At 40.5% G+C, this 25,114-nt stretch overlaps 1 protein-coding gene across 1 annotated transcript in view; it reads right to left on the reverse strand.

Annotated features, from left to right (window-relative positions):
• HAUS4 (HAUS augmin-like complex, subunit 4) overlaps window positions 1-7,928 on the reverse strand; it is an 11,532-nt gene extending 3,604 nt beyond the window's left edge. Inside the window, exons 1-6 of the mRNA XM_006883302.1 lie at window positions 7,877-7,928; window positions 5,028-5,170; window positions 4,828-4,959; window positions 4,360-4,494; window positions 3,110-3,206; window positions 1,075-1,220 (exon numbers count right to left, since the gene is read on the reverse strand). Of these exons, the coding sequence (XP_006883364.1) occupies window positions 1,075-1,220; window positions 3,110-3,206; window positions 4,360-4,494; window positions 4,828-4,959; window positions 5,028-5,170; window positions 7,877-7,928 (705 nt within the window). The remainder of the gene's footprint in view (window positions 1-1,074; window positions 1,221-3,109; window positions 3,207-4,359; window positions 4,495-4,827; window positions 4,960-5,027; window positions 5,171-7,876) is intronic.
• Between the last annotated feature and the right edge of the window lie 17,186 nt (window positions 7,929-25,114).

Consider the following 25,114-nt stretch of genomic DNA (forward strand, 5'->3'; position numbering starts at 1 on the left):
AGCGTATAGAGCTCTTGTACATAAGGTCGCTATGAGTTGCAAGCGACTTGATGGCACATAACAACAACAAAGCATCCTTGATTATAGCAACTCGAGGTTTGAATTTGTTCTTCAGTTCTTTGAGCTTAAGAAATGCTGAATGAAAAAAAAAAAAAGAAATGCTGAATGAGTTCGGCTCTTTTGATTTTCTGACTCTAGCTCCTCGCACATTTTATTATCATATTTTGCTTTATCATTCCATGCTGCCTTTTGGAATCTTCTGTTCAGCACTTTAGTATCTTGAATTCTTCCTTGTGCTTTGGCTTCTCTACGCTCCAGTGCAATCTTCCAAGTTTCTTCTGACATACATTTTGGTCTTTTCTTCCTCTTGTGTCTTTGTAATGACCGTTTGCACTCTTCCTGGATGATACATCTGACATCCTCCCACAACTCATCTGGTCTTCGCTCATTAGTGTTTAAGGCCTCAAACCTGTTCCTGAGATGATTCTGAAATTCAGGTGGGATGAAATCAAAGTCATATTTTGGCTCCTGTGGGTTCAGTTTAATTTTCCTCAGCTTCAGCTTGAACTTGCATATGAGTAGTTGGTGGTCTGTTCCACAATCAGCTCCTGGACTAGTTTTCACAGCTGATATTGAGTTTCTCCAGCTAAGTGATCTACTTCTGAAAAATTCTTTCTTATTGCTGTTGGGTCAGAATCATAGCTGACACTTCAGAGGTTTTGGAGGCTGTACATCACATTGAAGGACACAGCACAACTTTCTCCAGCAAAACTGCTGGTGGATCCAAACCAGCAGTCGTGGCCTTTTGGTTAATAGCACAACTCCCTAGGAACTACACCACCAGAATGTGCCTCTGAAAAATTAGTCTATGAAAATCTTATAGGGATTCATTCTAACACACATGGGGTCACTATGGAGTAAGAACTAACTCCACAGCAACCACTTAACCTTTAAAGAGTCCCTACACATTGATAAGCAACCCCTCAAATAAGAAAACTGGGAGAGATCAGAAATTACCTTCCCCAAATGGTCATGGTTAAGGAGAGGGGAGGCTAGCCTTCTGCCCTGACAAACCTGGGAGTAGGTAGCACTCTGCTTCTCCAACAGCACCATTCGCTCTGTCTGCTGGCTCTTTGTGTCCTGGCACTGCTGCTTCTCACTCTTCAACACCTCAGCTAGTTTCCACATCTTTGCTGCCTTCAGGGTTTCGCTGTCTGCATCTAGACAGAGACAGAAGACTAGACAGGAAAACTCTAACCACTACTGCCAATTTAAGAGCATTTTTCAGTGTCTCTATCCTATATCTGGAGCTCTGGTGGAATAGTCCATAAGTAATTGTGATGCTAACCCAAAAGTGCCTCACTGGTGGCTGGAATTCACTAGCAGCATCAAGAGAAAGACAATCTCATCTCAAGCAAGTAACAGCCTCTGAGAACTCACTGGAAGGTTAGCTATGAGTCAGTTCCAACTTGATAGCAATGAGTTGAGTATCCTACAACTAAGAGCTCTAGTAGTATAATGGTTTAAGTACCAGGTTATAAACCAAAAGATAGATTAAAAAAATGTGGCAGTTGGCGTCTATAAAGATTACAACTTTGAGTCATATGATTTGGAGTGGGGCCAGGGCCAGGGCCATCCTCCAGGGGAAGGTTCAACTGGGATCACAGCCTCAACACCTGCAGACCTGAGGCCTCAGCTCCAAATGGACAGGAGAAAGTGGCCCTCCCACCGTTGGCTGAAGGCTGCAGGTTTTTCTAGTATGTAACCAGCATGTGAACTGTATTACATATGTGGCAATGAGTTAATCATGTAAGCGTACAGATTTCAAACCAGCCTCGCACTATAGTAGCCACACTCCCTAAACATAGTCACCAATAAAACATCAAAGCTTTCCTCACACTGTCCCCCTAGACCAAAGGGAGACTTCTTTAAAAATATCATTAAAGAAATGTACGGAGGCTCTATTTTTTAAAAAAAAAGATTACAACTTTGGAAACCCTACAGAGCAGTTTCACTCAGATCTACAGGGTTGCTGTGAGTTAGGATTGCATCAGTAGCAGTGGGGTTCTAATTTTTTTCTAAATCCTATATCTAATCCTATATATCTAACTTTGCCTTCTTTCAGACTTTTCTTTGAAGCTTTGGTAAAGGGAAGTGTGGAGTAATTATTATCCAAAGGGTTTTGGGTTTGTTTAAGATGATGAAAAACTTCTGGACACAACTGTACAATATGGTAAATGTACTTAATATCAATAATATGACTGTAAAATATGGTAAATGTAATTAAATGTCACAGAATTGTATGGTTAAAATTTTTGTTATATATATTTTACCATAATTTAAAAAAAAATATGAAGTTCTGGTGGGCTAGAGCGTAAGGAGTTGCAATGCCAGCTCAAAAGTAGACAGTTCAAATCCAGTAACTGCTCTGCAGAAGAAAAATGGACAATCTCCTGTACAATTTACAGCCTCTGAAAACTAGCTGGAGGGTCACTTATGACTCAACAGCAATAAATTGAGTTTAGTAAGATATTTTTCTCAAAATTAGGACGTCTGTGACACAGTGGTTAAAATCTGGTTGCTAGGCAAAGGTTTAGTGGTTCAAACCTTCAAGCTGCTTCATAGGAGAAAAAATGCAGCAGTCTATTCTGTAAAGACTACAACCTTGGAAACCTTATGAAGTTGTTTCACTGTTCTTCAGGGTTGCTACAAGTATTAACTAAACAGCAATGTGTTAGGTCTTGGTTTCATCAAAATGAAATTATTTATTCTCATCTTTAGGTGTAGATTTGTCTCTTAATTCTTGTTATAGAAGTAAAGATATAAGGCACACCTGTGATCCTCAGTTTCCCTCCTTGTGCCATTCTGATCCTAAGAAGAACTACTTTCTCGCAACACTAGAACATTCCTGTTACCACCTTGCCAAACAAAACGAGTGCTTAAAAAAATTCCTTCCTTCTTTTATTCCACCTATAGGGGAACAAACAATGAGTAATTCCAAAGCTTCCCCAGTTCTACCCAAACTGAAAGTTCTAATATACCAACTATTTTCAAATCAGCAGCCAGGGACCCCTGAAGGCCAGCCAAGAGCAGAAAGAGCATCACTCACCAGAACTGGGATCATGGTAGCAGAGCAGGGTGAAACACTTCTTCTTGAGCTGCTCCTCCACTTCGAGCTGGAGTCGAGCTCTCATCCACATAAAGTCCTCCAGCCACAAAAGTGAAAAGAGACGCAAATAAAATCCTTAAAACCAGCAAGATCCAGCCAACAGATAGATGATAATAATCTCAATTTTAACAATGACAACAACAAAACATACAAAGCAAAATCTAAGTTTTAGATCCTCAAACTAGCAAAGATGAAAACTCTTGTCAAGATCCAATATTGATGAAAACATGGAGAATCAGGATCATTTTTCTGGAGACCTATCTGGCATTTATATCAAATTACATATGTATATCCTGACTCAGCGATCCTACTACTAAATACCAACACTAGAAAAGCTGTCATATAAAAGCAAAGCTACATATCAACTAGCAGGTTCTTATCAGTAAACATCTGAAAATAACATTAAAGTCTATCAATAAGGTTAAAAAAATTATGCTACATTCATACAACGGAATCTTAGTTGTGATTTATACTGATGATAAAAGAACACCGGCACTATGTGCCTGTACACTGTGCCATGAGTACATTAAGAGGTATTATCTTATTTACATTTATTTATTAACATGAAAAATGCCAAAAATGTTAACATGAAAACAGATTATATGCTCTATACAAGCATGGGAAGTATACTACAATTATGTGAAGCTGTACATGATTCTACCTCTACAGGGCACTCTAGTGACCTAGCGGGTAAGGGAGTTACACTGCGAACCCAAGGGTGGTGGTTCATATCTGTCAGCCACTTCTCAGGAAGGAGATACACAATTTCCTCCTCTGTGATTTACAGCTTCTGAAAACCCATTGACAGTTAGATGGTTCAGCCTCAACAGGAATGAATTTTTTTTTCTACATGTAAGATTTGAGAATTCACTTTCTTTTGTATAATATTTTTCTTACTCAAGTTTTGATCACAATGAATGTGTATCATTTTTACAGAAAACAGTTTAAAAAATCCTTTTTTTCTTTTTAACCTTTTTGTTGTTGTTGTGTACTGTCGAACTGGATCCGACTGGCACAGGAGGAGATTACCCCTCCTCCAGTGAAGCATCTTGTGGATTATTCTAACCTCATGCCTTTGGGATTGCAGTGCAGCTTCTTGCCACTAGGCCACCAAAATTCCCTTCAACAAATCTTTTTTTTTTAGATAGTAAGCCATTTTATTTCTTTGGCCCTCGTCTGTTTGCCCCAACCTCTGAAGGCGGCATGAGCTCCAGCAGGTCTGCTTTCTCCAGTCCAAGTAATGAAGGCATCTCCTTTTCCTGGTTGGGACCTATGAGCCGTGTCAGTTCAGTCACTAGCAGCCGCTGCTCAAGGGTCTCATGAAACTGAAAGAGAGGATAAAAACTAAAAAGGTATTATAAATATCCTCCCACTCCACCTCCTCCATCCTCACATCCAGTCCTTTATACATTTTTTAAGTCATCAAACATGTCATTCCTTTCAGATAACTCCTAAGTTGTGAATACCTCTTCTTTTTTAATTTTTCTTTACAACACACCTACTTTTCTCATAATTACAGTTCTTTTCATTTTTTTTATTCACTTATTGCTGAAAGGTCCTGTTTCCCATGGATCAGATAATCAGACAAAGCTACAACTAGCCCAGTCAAATCTGAAGCTGGTAACAAACAATCCCTAACTTCAACTCTTCTGTCTTACCTTCTTGTCTTCGGAGGTTATATTTGTGTCTTGTGCCTTCACATAGTAGTCCACAAGTAGCTCTTGGATGACCCTTTGCAGAATCTCTGACCTCAACCATGATGTCTTATGCAGCCGAATATCTTTCCATGCCTAGGAAACAAAAAATTGAAGTATCTCTCTCTAGGGAGGATTCTCCCTTCCTTCCATCATCTCCTTACCTGAGCCTGCTCCTTTGCCAAGGCATGGCTTAAACCACTTTCATCCATATGCTGTGAAAGACTCAGTAGTAGCTTGCCAAAGTATGGGTTCTGTAACAGGTCCTCTTCACTCAAGTTACAAGGAGGCAGCTGTTTGCTGCATACTTAAGGAGAGAGAAAAAAGCAAAAGGGACAGGCTTTCATTTAACATAACTGTGCATACCTCAATTTATACTCACTTCGCAAAAAAACCCCAAGTTTTTGGGAGAGATAATTTCTTAAACTAATGATATTTATGTTTAAAGTATCTATAAACAAACTAGAGACAATACTCAATGTAACCAGCATCTATTTAATATTGTTGCTGTTATTAGCTATTATTAAGTCAGCTCTAACTTAAGGTGACTCCACATACAAAAGAACAAAATTTTGTCTGGTCTTGCAAACTTTGCCTGGTCCATCTTCACAATCACTCGAATGTTTTAGTCCTAATCTCCAACTGACACTGAATAACTATCCAATCACTCAAACTCTCTCTAAGCTTTAAAACAGATTTTGTTGTGTGTAATTTGAGTGCCTACCAACTAATTTTTCAGCACCATATCAGACAGTAATCTGTTATGATTCATAGGATTTTCATTAGCTCAGTAGACTATCAGGACTTTCTCTCTTGTCTACTTCAATCTGAAAACACCACTTAAACCTGCCTATCATAGATGATCCTGCTGGGATCTCAAATAGTATCACAGCAACACATGTTACTACAGTACAATAAACTGACAGGTGGGAGGTGGATATGTAATATACAAGGACTGACATCATTGGGTCTTTGTTATGTGCCATTGAGTAGATTCTATTTTTTTTCCCCATTGTTGTATACTGTCAAATTGGATCTGACTGGAACAGGAGATTACCCCTCTTTCTCCAGGGGAAATTCTGGTGGATTCGAACCATATGCCTTTGGGACTGCAGCATAGCTTCTTGCCATTAGGCCGCCAGAGCTCCCTGAGTAGATTTTAATAGCAACTCTTCTATGACTGAACAGGACTACACAGTAGTTTCCAGCTGGTAATCTTCAGAGAAGTAGATTTCCAGATTATTTTCTTCTAAGGAGTAGCTGGTAAATTTGAATCACTGACCTTTTATTTAGCAACAAGGTGTTTAACCACTGTGCCACAAGAGTGTCTTTTAATAAAATTAAAATCTTAGAAAATAGAAATGTAGCTAGACAGTATTAAAAAGAATTGAGAGTAAGAGACCATTTAGGAGGGACCACTACAATATCTCAAAGGGCTCATTTACACAGACTAACAATTTCATGAGGAAGAAAAACAAAACATGTTAAGTTTCAATTTTGGATGTGTTCTCTAGTCACATAGTAAAACTTTCAGAAGTTATTGTTACAAGCAAGTAAAAAAACTTATGTTTACCAAACCTTCACTATTAAAATAAAGCTGCAGCATAACCCATGTGGATTCACTAGAATGGCAGTAAATGAAAGAGAAAAGGATGAAATACATTCAAATCCGGTTATTTTTTTATATCAAAGCACTTCCTTTTCATCTCCTTTCCCATATGCTCCATCTGTTTCACTCCTACTTACCAATTATTCAGATTTCTATTCTTTGCACCATCATATCCAAAAATTTTTTGGAGAATAACAAATACTTTTTTTAGTGATCTTTTTATTACATTAATACAGTCAGTGTGAGTTAGCCATGAAAATGCTAAAACAACAACAAAATATAAATACTTAATACTTAGTTAAGTATTTATTATCCTGGTACCTGAAACAAACACAAATAGAAGAAATACCTCCTTTTTTTGCAGTCTGCTCCTCTCAAGATTAAGAGCCTTGGAAATGTGGTGGATTACCACTAGAAATTGGAAGTGACTCAAAAGCAGCAATGGGTTGGGTGTGGGTTTTAAGGTTATTGAAAAGGAGAAATGTTGGTTCCGAGGCAAAACTCACTTTTCATGTAGAGCACCTCAGTTCAACCCTGGGTCAATGTACCTTCTGCATAGCAACCATGTGTCTGTCATGGGAATCAATGCTAAACAGATTTCAGAGGAACTCCAGACTAAGATGGACTAGGAAGAAAGGCCTAGTGATAATCAGCCAATGAAAACTATATGGATCACAATGGCACAATCTGCAACCAAACCTGAGGATGGACAGTGAAGAATACAGCAGTATTTTGTTCCCTTGTACATGAGGTCACAAAGTGATGGGAGCAGACTTGATAGTAGGTATCCAAGTACTGAAGGGTTCAAAATGGAAATATTCAAAATATAGAAGATTAAAGTTCTTAAAGGTAAAAAATAAAGAATTCAAAATGCACTAGGACTTAAGACATGGAAAGATCTAAGAGAAAAAAATAATTTACAATCATAGCAGAAATAAAAAGGAAATTGTTAAGGAATTTGCTGGCTGACTTGTCGTGTTTGCTAAAGCAGTATGGGAGAATCTTTTTAGTGCATTATACAAGGACTCCTGGTGGCACAGTGAGTTAGGCATCATGCTTCTAACCAAAATGTCAGTTGTTTGAATCCCCTGGCCACTCTGCAGAACTATCAAGTGGTCTGCTTTCATAAAGATTTACAGCTCTGGAAACACTGTGGCAGTTCTACTGTTTTATAGTGTGGCTGGGAGTTGCAATCAATTTGATGGCAATGGATTTGGGTTGGGTACAAGCTGACACTGAGTTGGGTCAAGGTTTTCCAAAATGAAAGTGTCCAGGAATGTTTAGGTATATTAACTAATACTTCTATGAAACATACAGTTGAACATTCTAAGTTCTTTTTGTTAAAGAAAGCAAGAACTTAGATCCAGCTTCTCTAAATAAGCCTCTTACAACTGCTCTCCTTACCTTGAAGTATTTTCATCTCTTCTCCAGGTAAGCAGAAATCACCAGAAGCCATCTGATTTTCTTGAGATTTTTTTAACTGTGGAACCAAGTGAAAGAAAGCAAAGAATGAATCAACTGGCTAGATACTCTGGAAAAAACTACCAAAGGTTCAAATTTGTTATTCACCAGCTGGGGAGGAATCTCAGGGTACCTCTTACAGAGAAGAGTTATCTCACACATCCTGGGTCCCAAGCAGGTTTTATGGATAGACTCACAGGCAGCAAAACACTTTGTATCCTAAGTACATAAATGCTTCCACTACAAGTGTTCCAAAATGAAGCCTTCATAGGAGGGCAAATTCTTTCACTGGAGTCTAAATTAGAGGCTCTTCACTTCCCCATCACACCTAAGTTAAAATTGAGCTGTTGCTTTCTAGTTATACGGGAACTGCTATTTTCCCCCTATAGTCAAATAACTCAGCTAAGCCTGAAATTCCACAAATCTTCAAAGCTTCTTCAATGAGTCCTTTCATCTGAGATCTGTTGGTAGTTTTTGATCATTAACTCTGTAATTGTCCTCTAAGAGTGAAAAATCATTCCATATTTTAAAAACAACTCGTTTTCACATAAAAGCATCAGTCAAGAGTATCTAGAAGAAAAAGTATGACAAGATTGGCAGTAAGGTTAGTGTGCCCACAGTAAAAGCAAAGGTGTAGTTAATGCTGAAGAGGCTGTCTCTTTTGATAGATTATGGAGTACACTGAAAAGACTGACAACACAAGGGGTAGCAGTAAACATAGGCAGTTTAGATTTAGGAAACAAAAAATTTCCCTTAAATGTTGTTTTCTATCTCTCCATCAAACTCCAAAGGGCATCTGAGCCTCTCAAAGAACAGACACTGAAGGTTATTATGATTTAACACTTCATGTTCACAGAACATTTGGTTTACTCCCTCGTTTTATGAGTAACATCAAAGTAACTACTCATTTGTTCTGTAACATGGTCTGGAGGGGGATGTAGTTGAGAAGTCAGAATGCTAGGCCTTAATTTGCAGTTTGGCCATTGCTTCTGCAAGAATTTAAGGAAAACGCTTTTCTGTGCCAAACTTTTTCCTACCTGCAAAACTGAGATAACAATTCCTGCCTTGAATGGGCCATTAAGAATTAATAACATAATCGACATGCCAACCAAAGCCACTTAGTTAAGCACATTTTAACAGTTCTGTTTATCACTGATCTAAACCCGCAAAAAAAGTTTTGCAGACGAATTCTACACACGAAGGTCCCGACTCAAACTCCCCCCCCCCCAGTATCAGCTGTTCTTCCTTTTTTAGAACTGCTCACTTCTGTTTTTTCAATGGGGATTCTCCCCCAACTCTTAAAACGTTCCAGGGCGGGCACGGTGGCGGCAATCAAGCTCGATTCTCCACCCTCTGCACTCAAACGTGTTAAAACGCTCCTACAGGGACCCAAGCATTTATATGTTCTGACTCAAGCGTCTTTTAAATTCTTAGAGCTGTCTTTACACGCAACAATGAACGTTAAATTGATTTTACAGGTACTTTCACAAGATGTGACCCTTACAGGGCTCGAGATGAATCAAAATGTGGAGAGGGCTGTGCGGCGCCCACTTCCCTTCCGTCTGGGTCACCAAAAATTCCCAAGGGCGAGGGCTGCTCCCGCCCCCGAGATCCAGGGCGTACGGGATGGACCCTCCCAGCGCTCCGCCTCCCCGCAGCACCGCCCGCGACCTTCGGAAGCTAACCTGCGCCCCAGGCGGCGGTCGAGGCCTCCGAGGCTGGCGGATGGGACAGGGCCGGCCGGCCGTGCCGTCTACACCCCGGACCCCACCCGCGCCAGGGTCCCGGAAACTCGCACTCAGGCCCCGCGCAAGGCGCAGGGGCGGCAGAAGGGGGAGCGCGCGAGTGTCCCGGGAAGGAAAGGGCTCGAACGAGGGCGGAAGCAGGCGCATCGGCGGGCGGAGGGGGCGGAGCCTCCCGTGAGCGGGAACGGTAAGCCCCGCCCCTCGGGCGCGCTCCCACGCTCTCCAACGGCCGGTCTTGGGCTCCACCCTTGCAAGCATACCACCTCTACTTGTTAAAAGCAACTTAAGAGAATGGTAGTCAAGTTGTTAACATTTATGAGGGTCTGTTTGGCCTCTTTCACTTCTTACAGTGTCTTAGGAGGAAGTGGCTCTCATAGTTTTGTTAGGTGCCGTTGAATCGCACACAAATCATAGCTACTCCATGCATAGCTCTGAAACCAGTCCTATTCTGAGCCAATCTCACTGTCTCTGACACACTTACCTTCTAATGAAGGTAACCCCAGGTATTGTGTCAGTCCATCTCATCCAGCGGTCTTCCTCTCCTGCGCTGTCCCTCTACCCTTCCAAGCATAAAGTCCTTCTCCAAGGAATGATTCCTTCTGGCAATATGCCCAAAGTATGTCAGATTGAGCTTCAAAATCCTAGCCTCAAAGGAGAAACCTGGTTTCACTTTCTCTAAGAAAGTGTTTGTTCTCTTGGCAAGTCAGACTTTTCTCCAATATCACAACTCAAAGGCACCAATTCTTCTGTTGTTCTTAGTCATGTACTGCCTCTGATGCATAGCAAGTAATTGCAAAGACCATGGCCTGGACGAGGTGCACCTTAATCTTTAGACTGACATTGTTACTCTTCAGCAATCTGGAGAGGTCCCTGACAATAGATTTTCCCAATGCAATTCGTCTCTTGATTTCCTGTCTGCTAGTGCTGAGTGTTGATTGTGGAACCAAGCAAGCTGTAATTGTTAACAACCTCAATTTCTTCTCCATTTATCATGGTGCTGTCAATTGGCCCAGTGGTGACAATTTTTGTCTTCTTGATGTTGAGCTTCAATCCAGAATGAAGACTACAGCCTTGACCTTCTGCAGCAAGTGCTTCAGATCCTCCTCAGTTTCACCAAGCAAGGCTGTGTCATCTCCATAACGCAGGTTGTTGATGAGTCTTCCTCAAATCCTGATGCCACATTCCTTCTCAAAAGACCAGCCTCCCAAATGATCTGTTTTGCATATAGATTGAATAGGTATGGAGACAAGACACATCCCAGATGCACTCCTTTTCTAATTCTGAACCATGGAGTGTTTCCCTGCTCTATTCTGACTACTGTCTCCTGATCCAAGTATAGGTGTCACACGCATGAGCACAATCAGGTGTTGTGTTCCACACACTCAAATGCCTATATAGTCAATGAAACACATTCCTGTGGTGCTGTCTGCTTTCAGCCAATACCTAGTTTATAGAGGGGAAAACTAACACACAAAGAAGCGATTTGACTTGTTCAAGGTAGCAGTTGGTGAATGACAGAGTTTAATGAAGCAACACAGCCTGGTGGCATCTTTCCACCTCTTTGAGAGGCTGTGGGGTGCCAGTTTTGTCTCTGTCCCTGCCCAGTGACCTTCTGAGCCAGTTTGGCTCTTAAGTGTTGCCCATCCATAATATTTTCTTCTTTTTCAAGCAGACTGGAATCTTGTCAAAGATGGATAATTAAAAGTAAACTATCCACCTCTTTGAGAGGCTGTGGGGTGCCAGTTTTGTCTCTGTCCCTGCCCCAGTGACCTTCTGAGCCAGTTTGGCTCTTAAGTGTTGCCCATCCATAATATTTTCTTCTTTTTCAAGCAGACTGGAATCTTGTCAAAGATGGATAATTAAAAGTAAACTATTTGATGCAAAATAAACTGTACCAAGTTGATCAAATTATATGCCTCTGATAAGCAGTAGTTGGATAGTCTGGGGTGATGAAGAAGGAATCTTGGAGAGAGATATCTTGGGAAGTATAGAGTTTCTCTGTTAGAGAATTCTGCTACCAATGGCTAGAAGAATGGTTTGATCCAGTACAGATATTTTATATTTTGTCTTCAACATCTGCCACCTTTCATGTTTAATATTAAAGTGCTGTCATTTTCAGAGGCTTTTAAAAATAATTTCTGCTTCCTCAGCTCTGTAGTGCAGTATCATTAAGTATTAGGCATAATGTTCCTAACAAACGACACTTGGAATAAAGAACAAGCATGCTTTAGTGACTCAGCTGATCAGAAATCTATGAAATTCTTCATCTCTCAGATTTGTCAAGTTTCCTAATATGATACTACAAAGCTTTAGCTGGTAGCTCGTAAGTATTTGGGGAATGGAAAGGTGAAAGGTCCAGATGCCTGTCTTCAGGTAGAAAGTTAAAAGGGATAGCAGTGGGAAGCCTTAAAATTGGAAGCCTTCATTTGCAATTACCTTTCCCAGCTGTCTCTAAAGAACTGTGTAACCTTGGACAGATCATGAACTACTGGGAGCTTCAGGTTTTTCATCTGCCAAATGGTGGAAGCAACATAGTCAACATTTCTAGCTTCTCCAGTCTTATAGTGTTGAGGTAATGATAAAATGATATAATGGCTGAGAAAGTGCTTTGGAAGTGAAGTGTTTTACATTGACATCTATTAAGCACTTATTAAGTGCCTTGGGGACACGTAAAGATAAATATGGCATGTTGCAAGGAGGGATCAGTCCTTGGAGAGGGTAGGTACAACAGAGATGATAAGGTTGGCTGAGGATAGAGCAGGCTTTAGGTCTGTTGTACATAGGGGTTGCTATGAGTTGCAAGCAACTCGACAGCACATAACAATAACAGTCTCTGTCCTGAAGAAAGAATGTTTTAATTGAGAAGTTAATATATTGTTGTTGTTATATGGCGTCGAATTACCTGCAACTCATAGCGACCCTATGTGCAATAGCTCTGAAGTTGGCCCTATCCTGAGCCAGTCTCACTGACTCTTATACACCTACCCCCACTGCCCTAAGTTACTGTGTCAATCCATCTCATCTGGGGTCTTCCTCTCCTGCGCTGTCTCTCCACCCTTCCAAGCATGATGTCCTTCTCCAAGAATCGGTCCTTCCTGGACACATACCCAAACTATGTGAGACAGAACTTCAAAATCCTAGCCTTCAAGGAGAAACTTGGTTTCACCTTCTCCAAGACAGACCTATTTGTTTTCTTGGTGATCCATGGCAGGTTCAAGACTCTTCTCCAGCACCACAACTCAAAGGCATCAATTCTTCTTCTTGTCATCCTTAGTCATTGATCAGGCGCACCTTAGTCTCTAGACCAACATCGTTGCTACTCAGTACAGCTATTCTCCAAATTTCTTAGCACAACCTGGTGAGCACATTCAGGGCAGCATCAGTTTGTTGACATGTATCAGTTGGTATTCCTGGGGCCTTATTTTTTTGCCAAGTCCTTCAGAGCAGCCTGAACTTCCTCCTTCATTGCTATTACCTCTTTTTTTTCTCTCTCTATTACTTCTTGATCACATGCTGCTGCTTGAAATTTCTGTGTCAGCCAATTATTTTTGGTACAGTGACTCTGTATATTCCTTCCATCTTCTTCCCTCCCTCCACTTTCCATCTTCTTTTAATGTTTCCTGGATCATTCAGTATTCTGTCCATAGCATCCTTAAGTATTGCCACTCAAGGCTTGAATTTGTTTAGCTCTCTCAGCTTAAGAAATCATGATTGAGTTTGTCCTTTTTGATTTTCCAAAATCAGCTCTTTGCACATTTCATTATAATACTTTGTCTTGTCCTCCCGAGCTGCCCTTTGAAATCTTTTATTCAGCTCCTTAACTTCTTGATGTCTTCCCTTTGCTTTGTCTTCTTTGCACTCTAGTGCAATATTCAGAGTCTCTTCTGACATTCATTTTGGTCTTTTCTTCCTCTGTCTTCATACATGAAATAATATAATATGTAGCAGAAAACAGATGACAAAACAGCCATTTAGACTGTAAATATTAGAATAATTTATAAAACAAAGAATTCTTTCTGCAGTTGTCCACAGCAAAATTTTATTTTGGTTTTGGATAGGTAGATTTTAAAAAGTAAATCCTTTGTTAGCTGGCTTGAAAAAAGAGAGAAAATTTAGATTATTTAGAATGGTGGGAAGAGTCCAACAAATGGAAACAGAGACACTAAACTGCATTCTGGATCTCTGGACCAGCAGAAGTGAAGGATTTTGTATGCCAGTGCTCCCTGCATAAGACTAGACAGATGAGCTATCTTGTCAGCTTAAAATGCAACAAAGTACTCTAAAAAAGATCTTTACCTTTTTTATATTTGATGTCCTATAACACCAGAATTTTAAGAGAACCACTGGATTAATTTTTTTTCTTGCCCCCACCCACATCCCCTTTCTCTTTCTCTTTTCTTCTTTTTTCAAAACAAAAACCCCACTAATCAAAAACAACCAACCGTCATTAAGATATAACTGGCATGAAGTATTTAAAAGATATGATTTGACAAGTTTTGACGTATGTAAATATCCATGACAGTCTTAGAGACTAAGTAATGTCAGTCTAGAGACTAATGGGTGCCTGATCCAGGCCATGCTCTTCGCAATTACTTGCTATGCATCAAAGAGCTGGACAATGACCAAGATGACAGAAGAAGAATTGATGCCTTTGGGTTGTGGTGCTGGAAAAGAGTATTGAATATGGACTGCTAAGAGAACAAACAAGAGTCTGTCCTGGAAAGGGTGAAACCAGGCTGTCCTTGAAGGTAAGGATTTTGTGGCTTCATCTGACATACTTTAAACATGTTAAAAGGAAGGACCAGTCCTTGGAGAGGAACATGCTGCTTCAAAGGGTGGAGGAACAGTGCAAGAGAGGAAGATCCTAGATGAGATGGGATTGACTCACGACTGGGGTAAAAAGGGTAGGTGTGTTGGAGACAATTAAGTTGGCTCAAGATAGAGCAGAGTTCAGATCTGTTGTATATAGGGGTCACTATGATTCGCAAGTGACTTAACCGCACATAACAACGACAATGAAACTATCACCATGAAGAGAGAACATATGCATCACACTAAGAAGATTCCTCATACCCCTTAGTAATTCTCCTTTCTGGCCCCTTACAGTTGTTGGTAAGTGCCCTCAAGTCTACTACAACTCATAGCGACTCTGTGAACAATGTATCTGAACCATCATCACCATATTCAAGCCCATTGCTACATTCATTGTGTTGATCCACCTTGTTGGAGTCTTGCTGTTTCGATGCTCTTCCACCTTTCCAAGCATGAAGTGTTTTTTTCGAGGACTGGCTCCTTCTAACAACATTCACTAAGTTTGTGAGACAAAGTTTAATCATTTTTGCCTTTAAGGAGCATCCTGGCTGCACTTCTCTGAAACATATTTGTTCTTTTGACAGTCCATGGAATATTCAGTACTCTTCTCCAACACTACAACTCAAAGACATCATTTCCTCTTTTGTCCTTATTCATCTCAAGATATTATATATGGAGTAAAATACAGATAGGCCTTTTTGTGTATGGCTTCTTTCACTCAGCACAATCATTCTGAGATTCCTCCATGCTGTTGCTGTATCAATACTTTTCCTCCCAGTTCACTTTTTACTTCTGAGAAGTAAGGTATCATAAGAAAAGTGTGTGTCAGGGTTGTATCTTCTCTCCATACCTATTCAGTCATTATGCTGAGCAAATTATTCAAGAAGCTGGATGCTATGAAGAATGTGGCGTCGAGATCAGAGGAAGATTCATTAATATCCTATGTTATGTAGATGATATAACCTTGATTGCTGAAAGTGAAGAGGACTTGAAGTGTTTACTCAGAAGATCAAGGAATATAGCCTTCAAAAAACATCTCAAAGTCAAGAAAACAAAAATTCTCACCACTGGACATATAGGCAACATCATGATAGCTGGAAAAAGATTGGAACTATCAATGACTTTATCTTACTTCGACCCACAATCAACATGCTTGGTACCAGCAGTCAGGAGATGTATTTTACTGGGAAAGTCCACAGTCAGGTACTCTTCAACTTATTGAGGAGCATTGCTGTTTGTTTGAGGACTAAGATGCACCTGATTCCACTTCACTGAAGAAGACATTCAGATGGCTAACAAGCACATGAAGAAATGTTCAAAATCCCTAGCTCTAAGAGAGATGAAATTAAAACAACTATGAGATATCATCTCACCCCAGTCAGAATAGCAAAATTTAACAGAACAGCAAGCAACAAATGCTGGTGAAGTTGTGGAGAACTGGAACCCTTATTCACTGTTGGTGGGAGTGTAAAATGGTGTAACCACTGTGGAAGGCAGTATGGCGCTTTCTCAAAAAGTTGCAAATAGAGATACCGTTTGACCTAGCAATTCTACTACAGGGAATATACCCCAAAGAGACCATAACTGACATCCAAGCAGATATATGCACACCCATGTTTATTGAGGCTTTGTTTACAATAGCAAGGAGTTGGGAACAACCTAAGTGCCCATTAACAAATGAATGAATAGAGAAGCTGTGGTATATTCACACAATGTAACTCTACACTGCATTGAAAAACAAGGAACACATGCAACATTATTCAAAATGGGTGGCCCTGAAGGACACTATGCTGAGTGAAATATCTCAACCACAAAAGGACAAATACTGCATGGTGCCACTGTCAGGACTGACATCAGGGTTGGGGGGAGACTGAGAAAGATGGGTTTAATAATATATACTGTATTGAAATAGATGAGGGAGAAAACTGTTTAAAAGGGATATGTGCTTAGGTATTTTTGTCATGACAGGAGTCTATAGCGAAGACTGCATAGTAGAGTGGACCTGGGGGGAGGGTTTGTAAAACAATGAAAGAATTTTTCTTTTACTTTTCCAAGAGGGTAGTGTACTAGGGGGGAGGGTTGGGAGGGGAGAAAAGTGCAACAATGAATGAATGGGGGGGAAAAAGATGCACCTGATTCAACCCATGTTCTTTTCATCACTTGCTATACTGCTGAGTGAGTGCTAAACAATGAATGAGAATTTTTGTCTTTGAGCTGTGGTATTGGAGAACAGTACTAACTATCCCATGGACTGCCAAAAGAACAGATATGTCATGGAAAAGATGCATACAGAGTGCTCTTTGGAGGCAAAGATGATAAAGCTTTTTTCCACATACTTAGGGCATGTTGCTAGGAGAGGTTATTCCTTGGAGAGGGACATCATGCTTGGGATGGTGGAGAGTCGGTGAAAGAGAGGCAGACGCTCAATAGGATGGATTGACACTGTGTGGTTGTTGTTGTTGTTATGTGCTGTTGAGTCGTTTGCAACTCATAGCGACCCTATGTACAACAGCCCTAACCTCTGCTCTGTCCTGTGCCAATCGCATGTCTCTGACACTCCCATCCCGATTACCCCAATCACTGGATCAATCCACCTCATAGAGGGTCTTCTCCTCCTGCGCTGTCCCTCCACCCTACCAAGCATGATGTCCTTCTCCAAGGACCAGTGTCTCCTTACAACATGACCAAAGTATGTCAGACAAAGCCTCAGAATTCTTGCCTTCAATGAGCCACCCGGTTTAACCCTTTCCAGGATGAATCTGTTTGTTTTCCTAGCAGTCCATGCTACTCTCAATACTCTTCTCTAGCACCACAGCTCAAAGGCATCAATTCTTCTATCCATCTTGGTCATTGTCCAACTCTCTGATGCATAACAAGTGATTAAAAAGACCATGGCCTGTATCAGACACAGCTTAGTCTCCAGAGAGACACCATTGCTCTTCAGTACTTTGGAAAGGTCCCTAACAGCAGACTTTCCCATGGCAATGTACCTGTTAATTTCCTGGCTACTGGTGCCAAGACTGTTGACTGTGGAGCCAAGCAAACTAAAGCTGTGAACAATCTCAATCTCTTCACCATCCATCCTGATGCTGCCAATTGGCCCAACAGTGAGAATCTTTGTCTTCTTGACATTGAGCCTCAATCCATATTGGAGGCTGCAGTCCTTGACCCTCTGCAGCAAGCACTTCAGGTCCTCCTCGGTTTCAGCAAGCAGGGTTGTGTCATCCGCATCATGCAAATTGTTGATAGATCTTCCACCAATCCTGACCCCACATTTCTCCTCATAGAGCCCAGCTTCCCGGATAATCTGTTCTGCATACAGGCTGAAAAGGTATGAAGATAGCACACATCCCTGGCGTACACCCTTCCCAATTTTGAACCATGCAGTGTTTCCTAGCTCTGTTCTGATGACTGCTTCCTGGTTCAAGTATAGGTTTCTCATTAGCACAATCAAGTGTTCTGGGATTCCCATTCTTCTGAGAGTCAGCCACAGTTTGTTTTGATCCACACAGTCAAACGCCTTTGCATAGTCAATGAAACACAGATATACATTCCTCTGGTATTTCGTGCTTTCAGCTAAGATCCATTTAACATTAACTACAATGTCCCTAGTACCACAACCCCTTCTAAATCCAGCTTGGACTTTTGACACTTTAGCAATGGATTAACTGCAGCAATAGGCTCAAGTATGTCAGAGATTGTGAGAATGGCACAAAATAGGACAGGGTACAGACTTGTTGTTCATACTATCACTATGGGTCTTATTTGACTCAATGACACCTAAAAACAAGAAGGTATAATTTGTGATACCTTAATTATTATCCATCTCATCCAGGGTCTTCCTTTCCTGAACTGTCTCTTCACACTTCCACACATAATGTCCTTCTCTAAGAACGGATCCCTTTTGCCAAAGTGACAAAAGTATGTCAGATGGAGCTTCAAAAATCCTTGCCTTCAAGGAGAAATCTGGTTTCAGTCTCTCCCAAGACAGAGCTGTTTGTTCTCTTAGCAGACCATAATTATGTTCAATACTCTTCTCCAGCATAACAATTCAAAGTCTTCAATTCTTCTGTCATCCTTAGTTATATTGTTTAGCTTTCTGGAGTCTCATAGGTAATTGTGAAGACCATGGCCTGGATCAGGAACATCTTAGTCCCTAGACTGACATCATTACTCTTTAGTACTTTGGAGAGGTCCTTGACAGCATAGTCCCCCAGTGCAATTCGTCTTTTGATTCTTGACTGCTGATGCCAAAACTGTTGATTAAGGAGCCAAGCAAGTAGAAATTGTTAACAACTTCAATCTCTTGTCCATCTACCATGGTACTGCCAGTTGGGCCAGTGGTGAGACTCTGTCTTCTTGATGTTGTGATTCAATCCAGATTGAAAATTACAGTCCTTGACCCTCTGCAGCAAGCACTTCATGTCCTCCTCAGTTTCAGCAAACAAGGTTGTGTCATCTATACAGCACAGGATGTTGATGAGTTTTCTTCCAATCCTGACGCTACACTGCATTGAAAATCAAGGAACCCATGCAATATTATTCAAAATGGGTGACCCTGGAGGACATTATGCTGAGTGAAGTATCTCAGTCACAAAAGGACAAATACTGCATAGTGGCACTGTTGTAAAATGGGACTGACATTGGGATTGGGGGAAGACTGAAAAAGATGGGATAAATAATTTATATTGTATTGAAACAGTTGAGGGAGAAAACTGTTTAAAAGGGGTATATGATTAGGTATTATTATCACAACAGGAGTCCAGAATGAAGGCTGCATAGTGGAGTGGACCTGGGGGGAGGGATTGTATGACAATGAAAGAATTTTTATTTTACTTTTCAAAGAGAAGAGTGAACTGGGGGGAGGGGTGGGCAGGGAGAAAAGTGCAACAATGTATTAGTGGAAATCCAAAATCTCTGTAAATTTTCATTAATAATAATAATAATAATAATAATAAAACTTGTTATTGTTATGAACCCTTGAGTTGGAACCCTCTCATAGCTGACACTCCAGCAGGTTTACAGAGGCAGTAAATTGGAGGGCAGGAGCTTTCCATCTTAAAGTGGCCATGTATTTTTGGGTGTATGTGAGTAAATTGTATATATAGAATTAGCCAGCTCAGCTGGACTTAATTTAGATGATCCCAATGTTGTTGGCAACCTCCAAAGCATCATAGTCAGGAGCAAGTTGAACTTAGTCCTTCTTCTATTAGGCCTAATAAAGGTGCCGACCTTAGCCACATCAATGTCATAGAGCTTTACAGCTTGTTTGATTTGGTGCTTGTTGGCCTTGACATCCACAATGAACACAAGTGTGTTATCTTCTATCTTCTTCATGGTTGACTCTGTGGTGAGGGGAAACGTGATGATTGCATAGTGGTCAAGCTTGTTTCTCCTGGGGGCGCCCTTCCGGGGTATTTGGGCTGCCTTCAGAGTCTCAGTATCTTAGGCTGCCAGAAGGTACATGATGAGTGTATCTTTTTTTCTTTTTGTGGCTGTGGATGCCCTTCAGGACTGCCTTCTTGGCCTTTAATGCTTTTGCTTTGGCTGCAGTTTTGGGAGTGGCAAGGGGTTCCTTTTTTTTGTTTTTGGTTCCACCTTAATGAAAAGATCATGTATATGCTTTGAGTTTGATGATGAATATAAATGAGAGTCTGAGAAACAGTCTATTTGGCCTTTCAGACGTGGACATTCCTTTGCTGCATTGTTTAGTTATGGAGAAGATTTGCCAAGAACATTGCAGGGATGCTGCCTCCCACACTCGAGCTTTAAAGAAAGCAATTACAAGTGGGTATTTACTATTTCACTTATATTAATGGACACCTTTGAGTAAAATATGTTCTCATTCCCAGAATTTGGTATAAATCATCAGTTTCAAAACAAAGGTATTAAAAATATTCATTGAAAGTTGGTGCCAAACTTAAGCAGCTCTTTTTAAAAATTTAAAATAAGTTACACTCTACCAAAGAATTTGAGGGTGAGTAGTAGAAATATATTATGATGTTATGGCTCTAGAATCTAGTTTCAGAAAGAAAAAATTTTACTGGCAATTCGGAGATATTTAGAATTCTTTTCATAGATGTTCACTGGAAAATGAAGATATTCAGAGTCACAACTATTGATGATTAAGTTAAACTATTTCCTGCCCATTTTAAGTACATGATTTTAAAAAGAAAACAAGTAGGTAAAAAAAATATGTAATCAACCTTTGACACTAAATGGAAATTGCAGAACAAATGTTCATTATGTGCCATTTTTTGTGATTGCCTAACACTTTAAAGGGGATTTCAAACTTAGCCCCTTGTAGTTTCAAGGGTTGCCTACTGTTCACAGAAACTTTTGTTCTACAAACTGGAATAAGTCAGGGAAAGATAGTCTTTTCAATAAATGGTGCTGCAACAACTGAACATCCACATGCAAACTAGACGCAGCTTGATTTCACTGGAAATTCTAGATCTCAAAGAAGGACTGAAAAATTTGGCTCAAAAATGCAACAGATTGAAACAACCTTTACTGAAGGAGTATTATGAGACAGTAAAGGAAATTGATTCAGAAAACTAGTATCGTTTTGGAAAATCAGCTGTGAAGCACACCATGTGCTTATAGGAATGACTGGATTTGTTGCTGTAACATAGAAACACGTGCCAGCATTCCCTGGATTTTACACTGATGGTGAGCCTATCTTATATTGTGTTACAAAGGATATTTTCTCCTTTGATAATTGTATCAGACCAGTGTGAGAAATAGACAAAAGGGCATCTTAAATGTCATACTTGAGATGAGCATACATTGTGAATTTTGCAAAGTCCTCTATAATTAAGATGTTATGGGGTTGGGGAAATAAAATCTTGAGGAAGTCAGCAGTTTAGTACATTTTTTAAATATTCCATTTATTGAAGACAATGTTTGCTAAACTAATTTATATTATGCCACTATGGTAGCTAAATAGAAATTGAATATTATGTGTGAGTTTTCCATGAAGTGTTGCCTTACAAGTTAAACTTGTTGTTGTTGTTGTTGTTATGCGCCGTCAAGTCGCTTGCAACTCATAGCGACCCTATGTACAACAGCCCTAAACTCTGCTCTGTCCTGTGCCAATCGCACCGTCTCTGATACATCCATCCCGAATAACCCAGTCACTGAATCAATTAACCTCATAGAGGGCTTTCCCCTCCTGCGCTGTCCCTCCACCCTCCCAAGCATGATGTCCCTCTCCAAGGACCTCCTTACAACATGTCCAAAGTATGTTAGATGAAGCCTCAGAATCCTTGCCTCCAAGGAGATGCCCAGTTTAACCCTTTCCAGGACAAATCTGTTTGTTTTCCTAGCAGTCCAGGGTACATTCAATACTCTTCTCCAGCACCACAGCTCAAAGGCATCAATTCTCCTTCTATCCTCCTTGGTCATTGTCCAACTTTCTGATGCATAACAAGTGATTAAAAAGACCATGGCCTGTATCAGACACACCTTAGTCTCCAGAGAGACACCATTGCTCTTTAGTACTTTGGAGAGGTCCCTAACAGCAGACTTTCCCATCGCAATACATCTTTTAATCTCCTGGCTACTGGTGCCAAGAGTGTTGACTGTGGAGCCAAGCAAACTAAAGCTGTGAACAATCTCAATCTCTTCACCATCCATCCTGATGCTGCCAATTGGTCCAGTGGTGAGAATCTTTGTCTTCTTGACATTGAGCCTCAATCCATATTGGAGGCTGCAGTCCTTGACCCTCTGCAGCAAACACTTCAGGTCCTCCTCAGTTTCAGCAAGCAGGGTTGTGTCATCTGCATAACACAGATTGTTGATAGATCTTCCACCAATCTTGACCCCACACTTCTCCTCACAGAGCCCAGCCTCCTGGATAATCTGTTCTGCACACAGGTTGAAAAGGTATGAAGACAGGACACATCTCTGGCATACGCCCGTCCCAATTTTGAACCATGCAATGTTTCCTTGCTCTGTTCTGACGACTGCCTCTTTGTCCAAGTATAGGTTTCTAATTAGAACCATCAAATGTTCTGGGATTCCCATTCTTAGGCACATATAATAGCAGAATGTGTATTTTTCTTGCACAATATTTAAAAAACTAATTTATTGGCTCCTTCAAATGATTAATGTTGGAAAACTCTAAGAGTAGGGAGCTTATCCAAATCACAGCCTTCAATATGGACTACATCTCAACATCAAGAAAAGAAAAATCCTCAACATAGGACAATAGGCACCTCTTGATAGATTGAGAAAAGACTAAAGTTGTTGATGATTTCATCTTGCTGAGTCTACAATCACTGCATTGGGAAAGTCTGCTTCAGAGACCTCTCCAAAGTACAAAAGATCAATGATGTCAGTTTGAAGACTAAGGTGCACCTGATCCAAACCATGATCTTTTCAATTACTTGCTATGTAGCTGAAAGCTGGACAATGAATAAGGATGACAGATTTGATGCCTTTGAGTTGTGGTATTGGAAAATGTGCTGAATATCCCATGGAATACAAAAAAACAAATATGTCTTGGGAAAGGTGCAGCCAGGGTGCTTCTTGGAGGCAAACAGTGAAGTTTTATCTCACATACTTTGTGCTTGTTGCTAGGGCCAGTCTTTGGAAGAGAATAACATGCTTGGAAAGGTAGAGGGTCGGCAAAGGAAGAGAAGACCCTCAGTGAGAAGGACTGACACAGGAACTGTAATGGGGGGCTTGATTATATCAGAGGTAAGGATGACACAGTATAGGACAGAGTTCAGATCCCTTGTTCAAAGGCTTGTAATCCGTCTTAGTCAATTCAACAGCATTTAACAACAACATAGGTAAGCAATGTGTGAAGGGTATGTGTGTATGAATTGTGGTGGCTCTGAAGAATTAAGGAAGGGATACATGAAATAAAGAAGCAGCCATCACTCAGTTCTGACCTGTCGCTGCTGTAGGAAAAGAAATCCAGGGATGACAGATCTTCTGATTATTCATGAATACTTAGTAACTCAAATCTTAGCACATGTGAACTCTCCTAAACTGTAAATGTTAGCAATCCATTGCTTTATTTGTAAAATAGCTTATTACAATTACAGAGGCAGTGCACATGCACTGTATAAAGACAGAAAATGTAAGCCAACATCAAAGCACATGCTCATTACTGAGAGATCACCACTGTTAGCACCTTATTCATATCCTTTTATGTTTTCCATAAATAGACTTTTTTCCAAATATGATTTTATAATCTGTGCTTGTGTACTTAATAAGCTTAACCTTTCCATCTTAGTAACATTCATTGCATCCATCGTGGTATATGCAAATATATTCATTTCTCCCCTCAATTAATCCTCAAATGTCTTTTAAAACAATTGGTCCAAACCAGTTAAGGGAGCCAGGACTATTTTTTGCAGTTAGCTTTTAGGCCCCTTATGTTCCTTTTAATGGTTTTGACTTTTTTTTGGAAGAGGGCTGGCCATTTGCCCGCCTCACCTCCTAGATTTGCCTTCTCCTAGAGTCCTTTCATCCTTCTGTTATAAAAAAAGAAACATAAGGGAAAGGTGGAGGTGAATGAGAAGAAGATCCTCAACTAGGTGGATTGACAAGGTGACTGCTGGGCTCTTCTGTGTCAGGAAGTGTGAAGATGGCAAAGGACAGGACTGGTTTCAGATCTTTTGTTCATAGGGTCACTATGAGTTGTACTTGACTCTGTGGCACCGAACAACAACAACAAGAGTCCTTGTTTAATTTGTCCCTCTATTCTCAGGATTTCCAAGAAGTTTCCAAGAAGAGACTTCCTTTAAGAGTGAGCGAGCATGAATATATTTAGTGTTGTTGATGTTGGTAAGTGACATCAATTATAACACAAAGCAACCCTATAAACAATGGATCTGAACCCTGTCTTATCCTGAATCAGCCTGATACATTTGAGCCCATTTTTACCGTCACTGTGTCAATCCATTTTCTCTTTTCTCTTTCACTGATGCTCCACCATTTCAACCATGATTGATGTCTTTTTCCAAGGACTGGCCTCTTCTAACAACATGCCCAAAATATGTGAGATGAAGCTTGACCATTCTTGCCTCTAGGATGGTGACAGCATCCTGATACATACTAGGGTTGTTGTTGTTGTTAGGCACCTTTGAGCAGAGTATGACTCATAGGAATTCTATGAACAACAGATTTGAACCCTGTTCTATCCTGTCTTGTCCTCATCATCTTTGACACAGTCAAATTCATTACTAGCTTGTGTTATATACTCACCTCACACCAGGACATTATCATCATAAGTGATTCCAGGATGCAAGTAATAATCCCTCCAACATGGTTACATTTCCTGCCTCAAGACTAAACTGTGCAACAATGAATAATTTATTTTTAAAAAAATTTTATTATCTTTTGTGTGTGTACCATCAAATCGAATCTGACTGGTACAGGAGGAGATTGCCCCTCCTTCTCCAGCAGAGCATCTGGTGGATTCGAACCACGTACCTCTGGGATTGCAGTTGTTGTTGTTATGTGCCATCGAGTCATTTCCGACTCATAGCAACCCTATGCACAACAGCTCTAAACCCTGCTCTATCCTGCACCAACCGCACCGCCTCTGACACACCCATCCCGATTACCCCAGTCACCGAATCAATCCATCTCATAGAGGGTCTTCCCC

The sequence above is a fragment of the Elephantulus edwardii genome, unplaced genomic scaffold, assembly GCF_000299155.1.
Source record: "Elephantulus edwardii isolate Elephantulus edwardi_28Jun2011 unplaced genomic scaffold, EleEdw1.0 scaffold00026, whole genome shotgun sequence".
Lineage (NCBI taxonomy): Eukaryota > Metazoa > Chordata > Mammalia > Macroscelidea > Macroscelididae > Elephantulus > Elephantulus edwardii.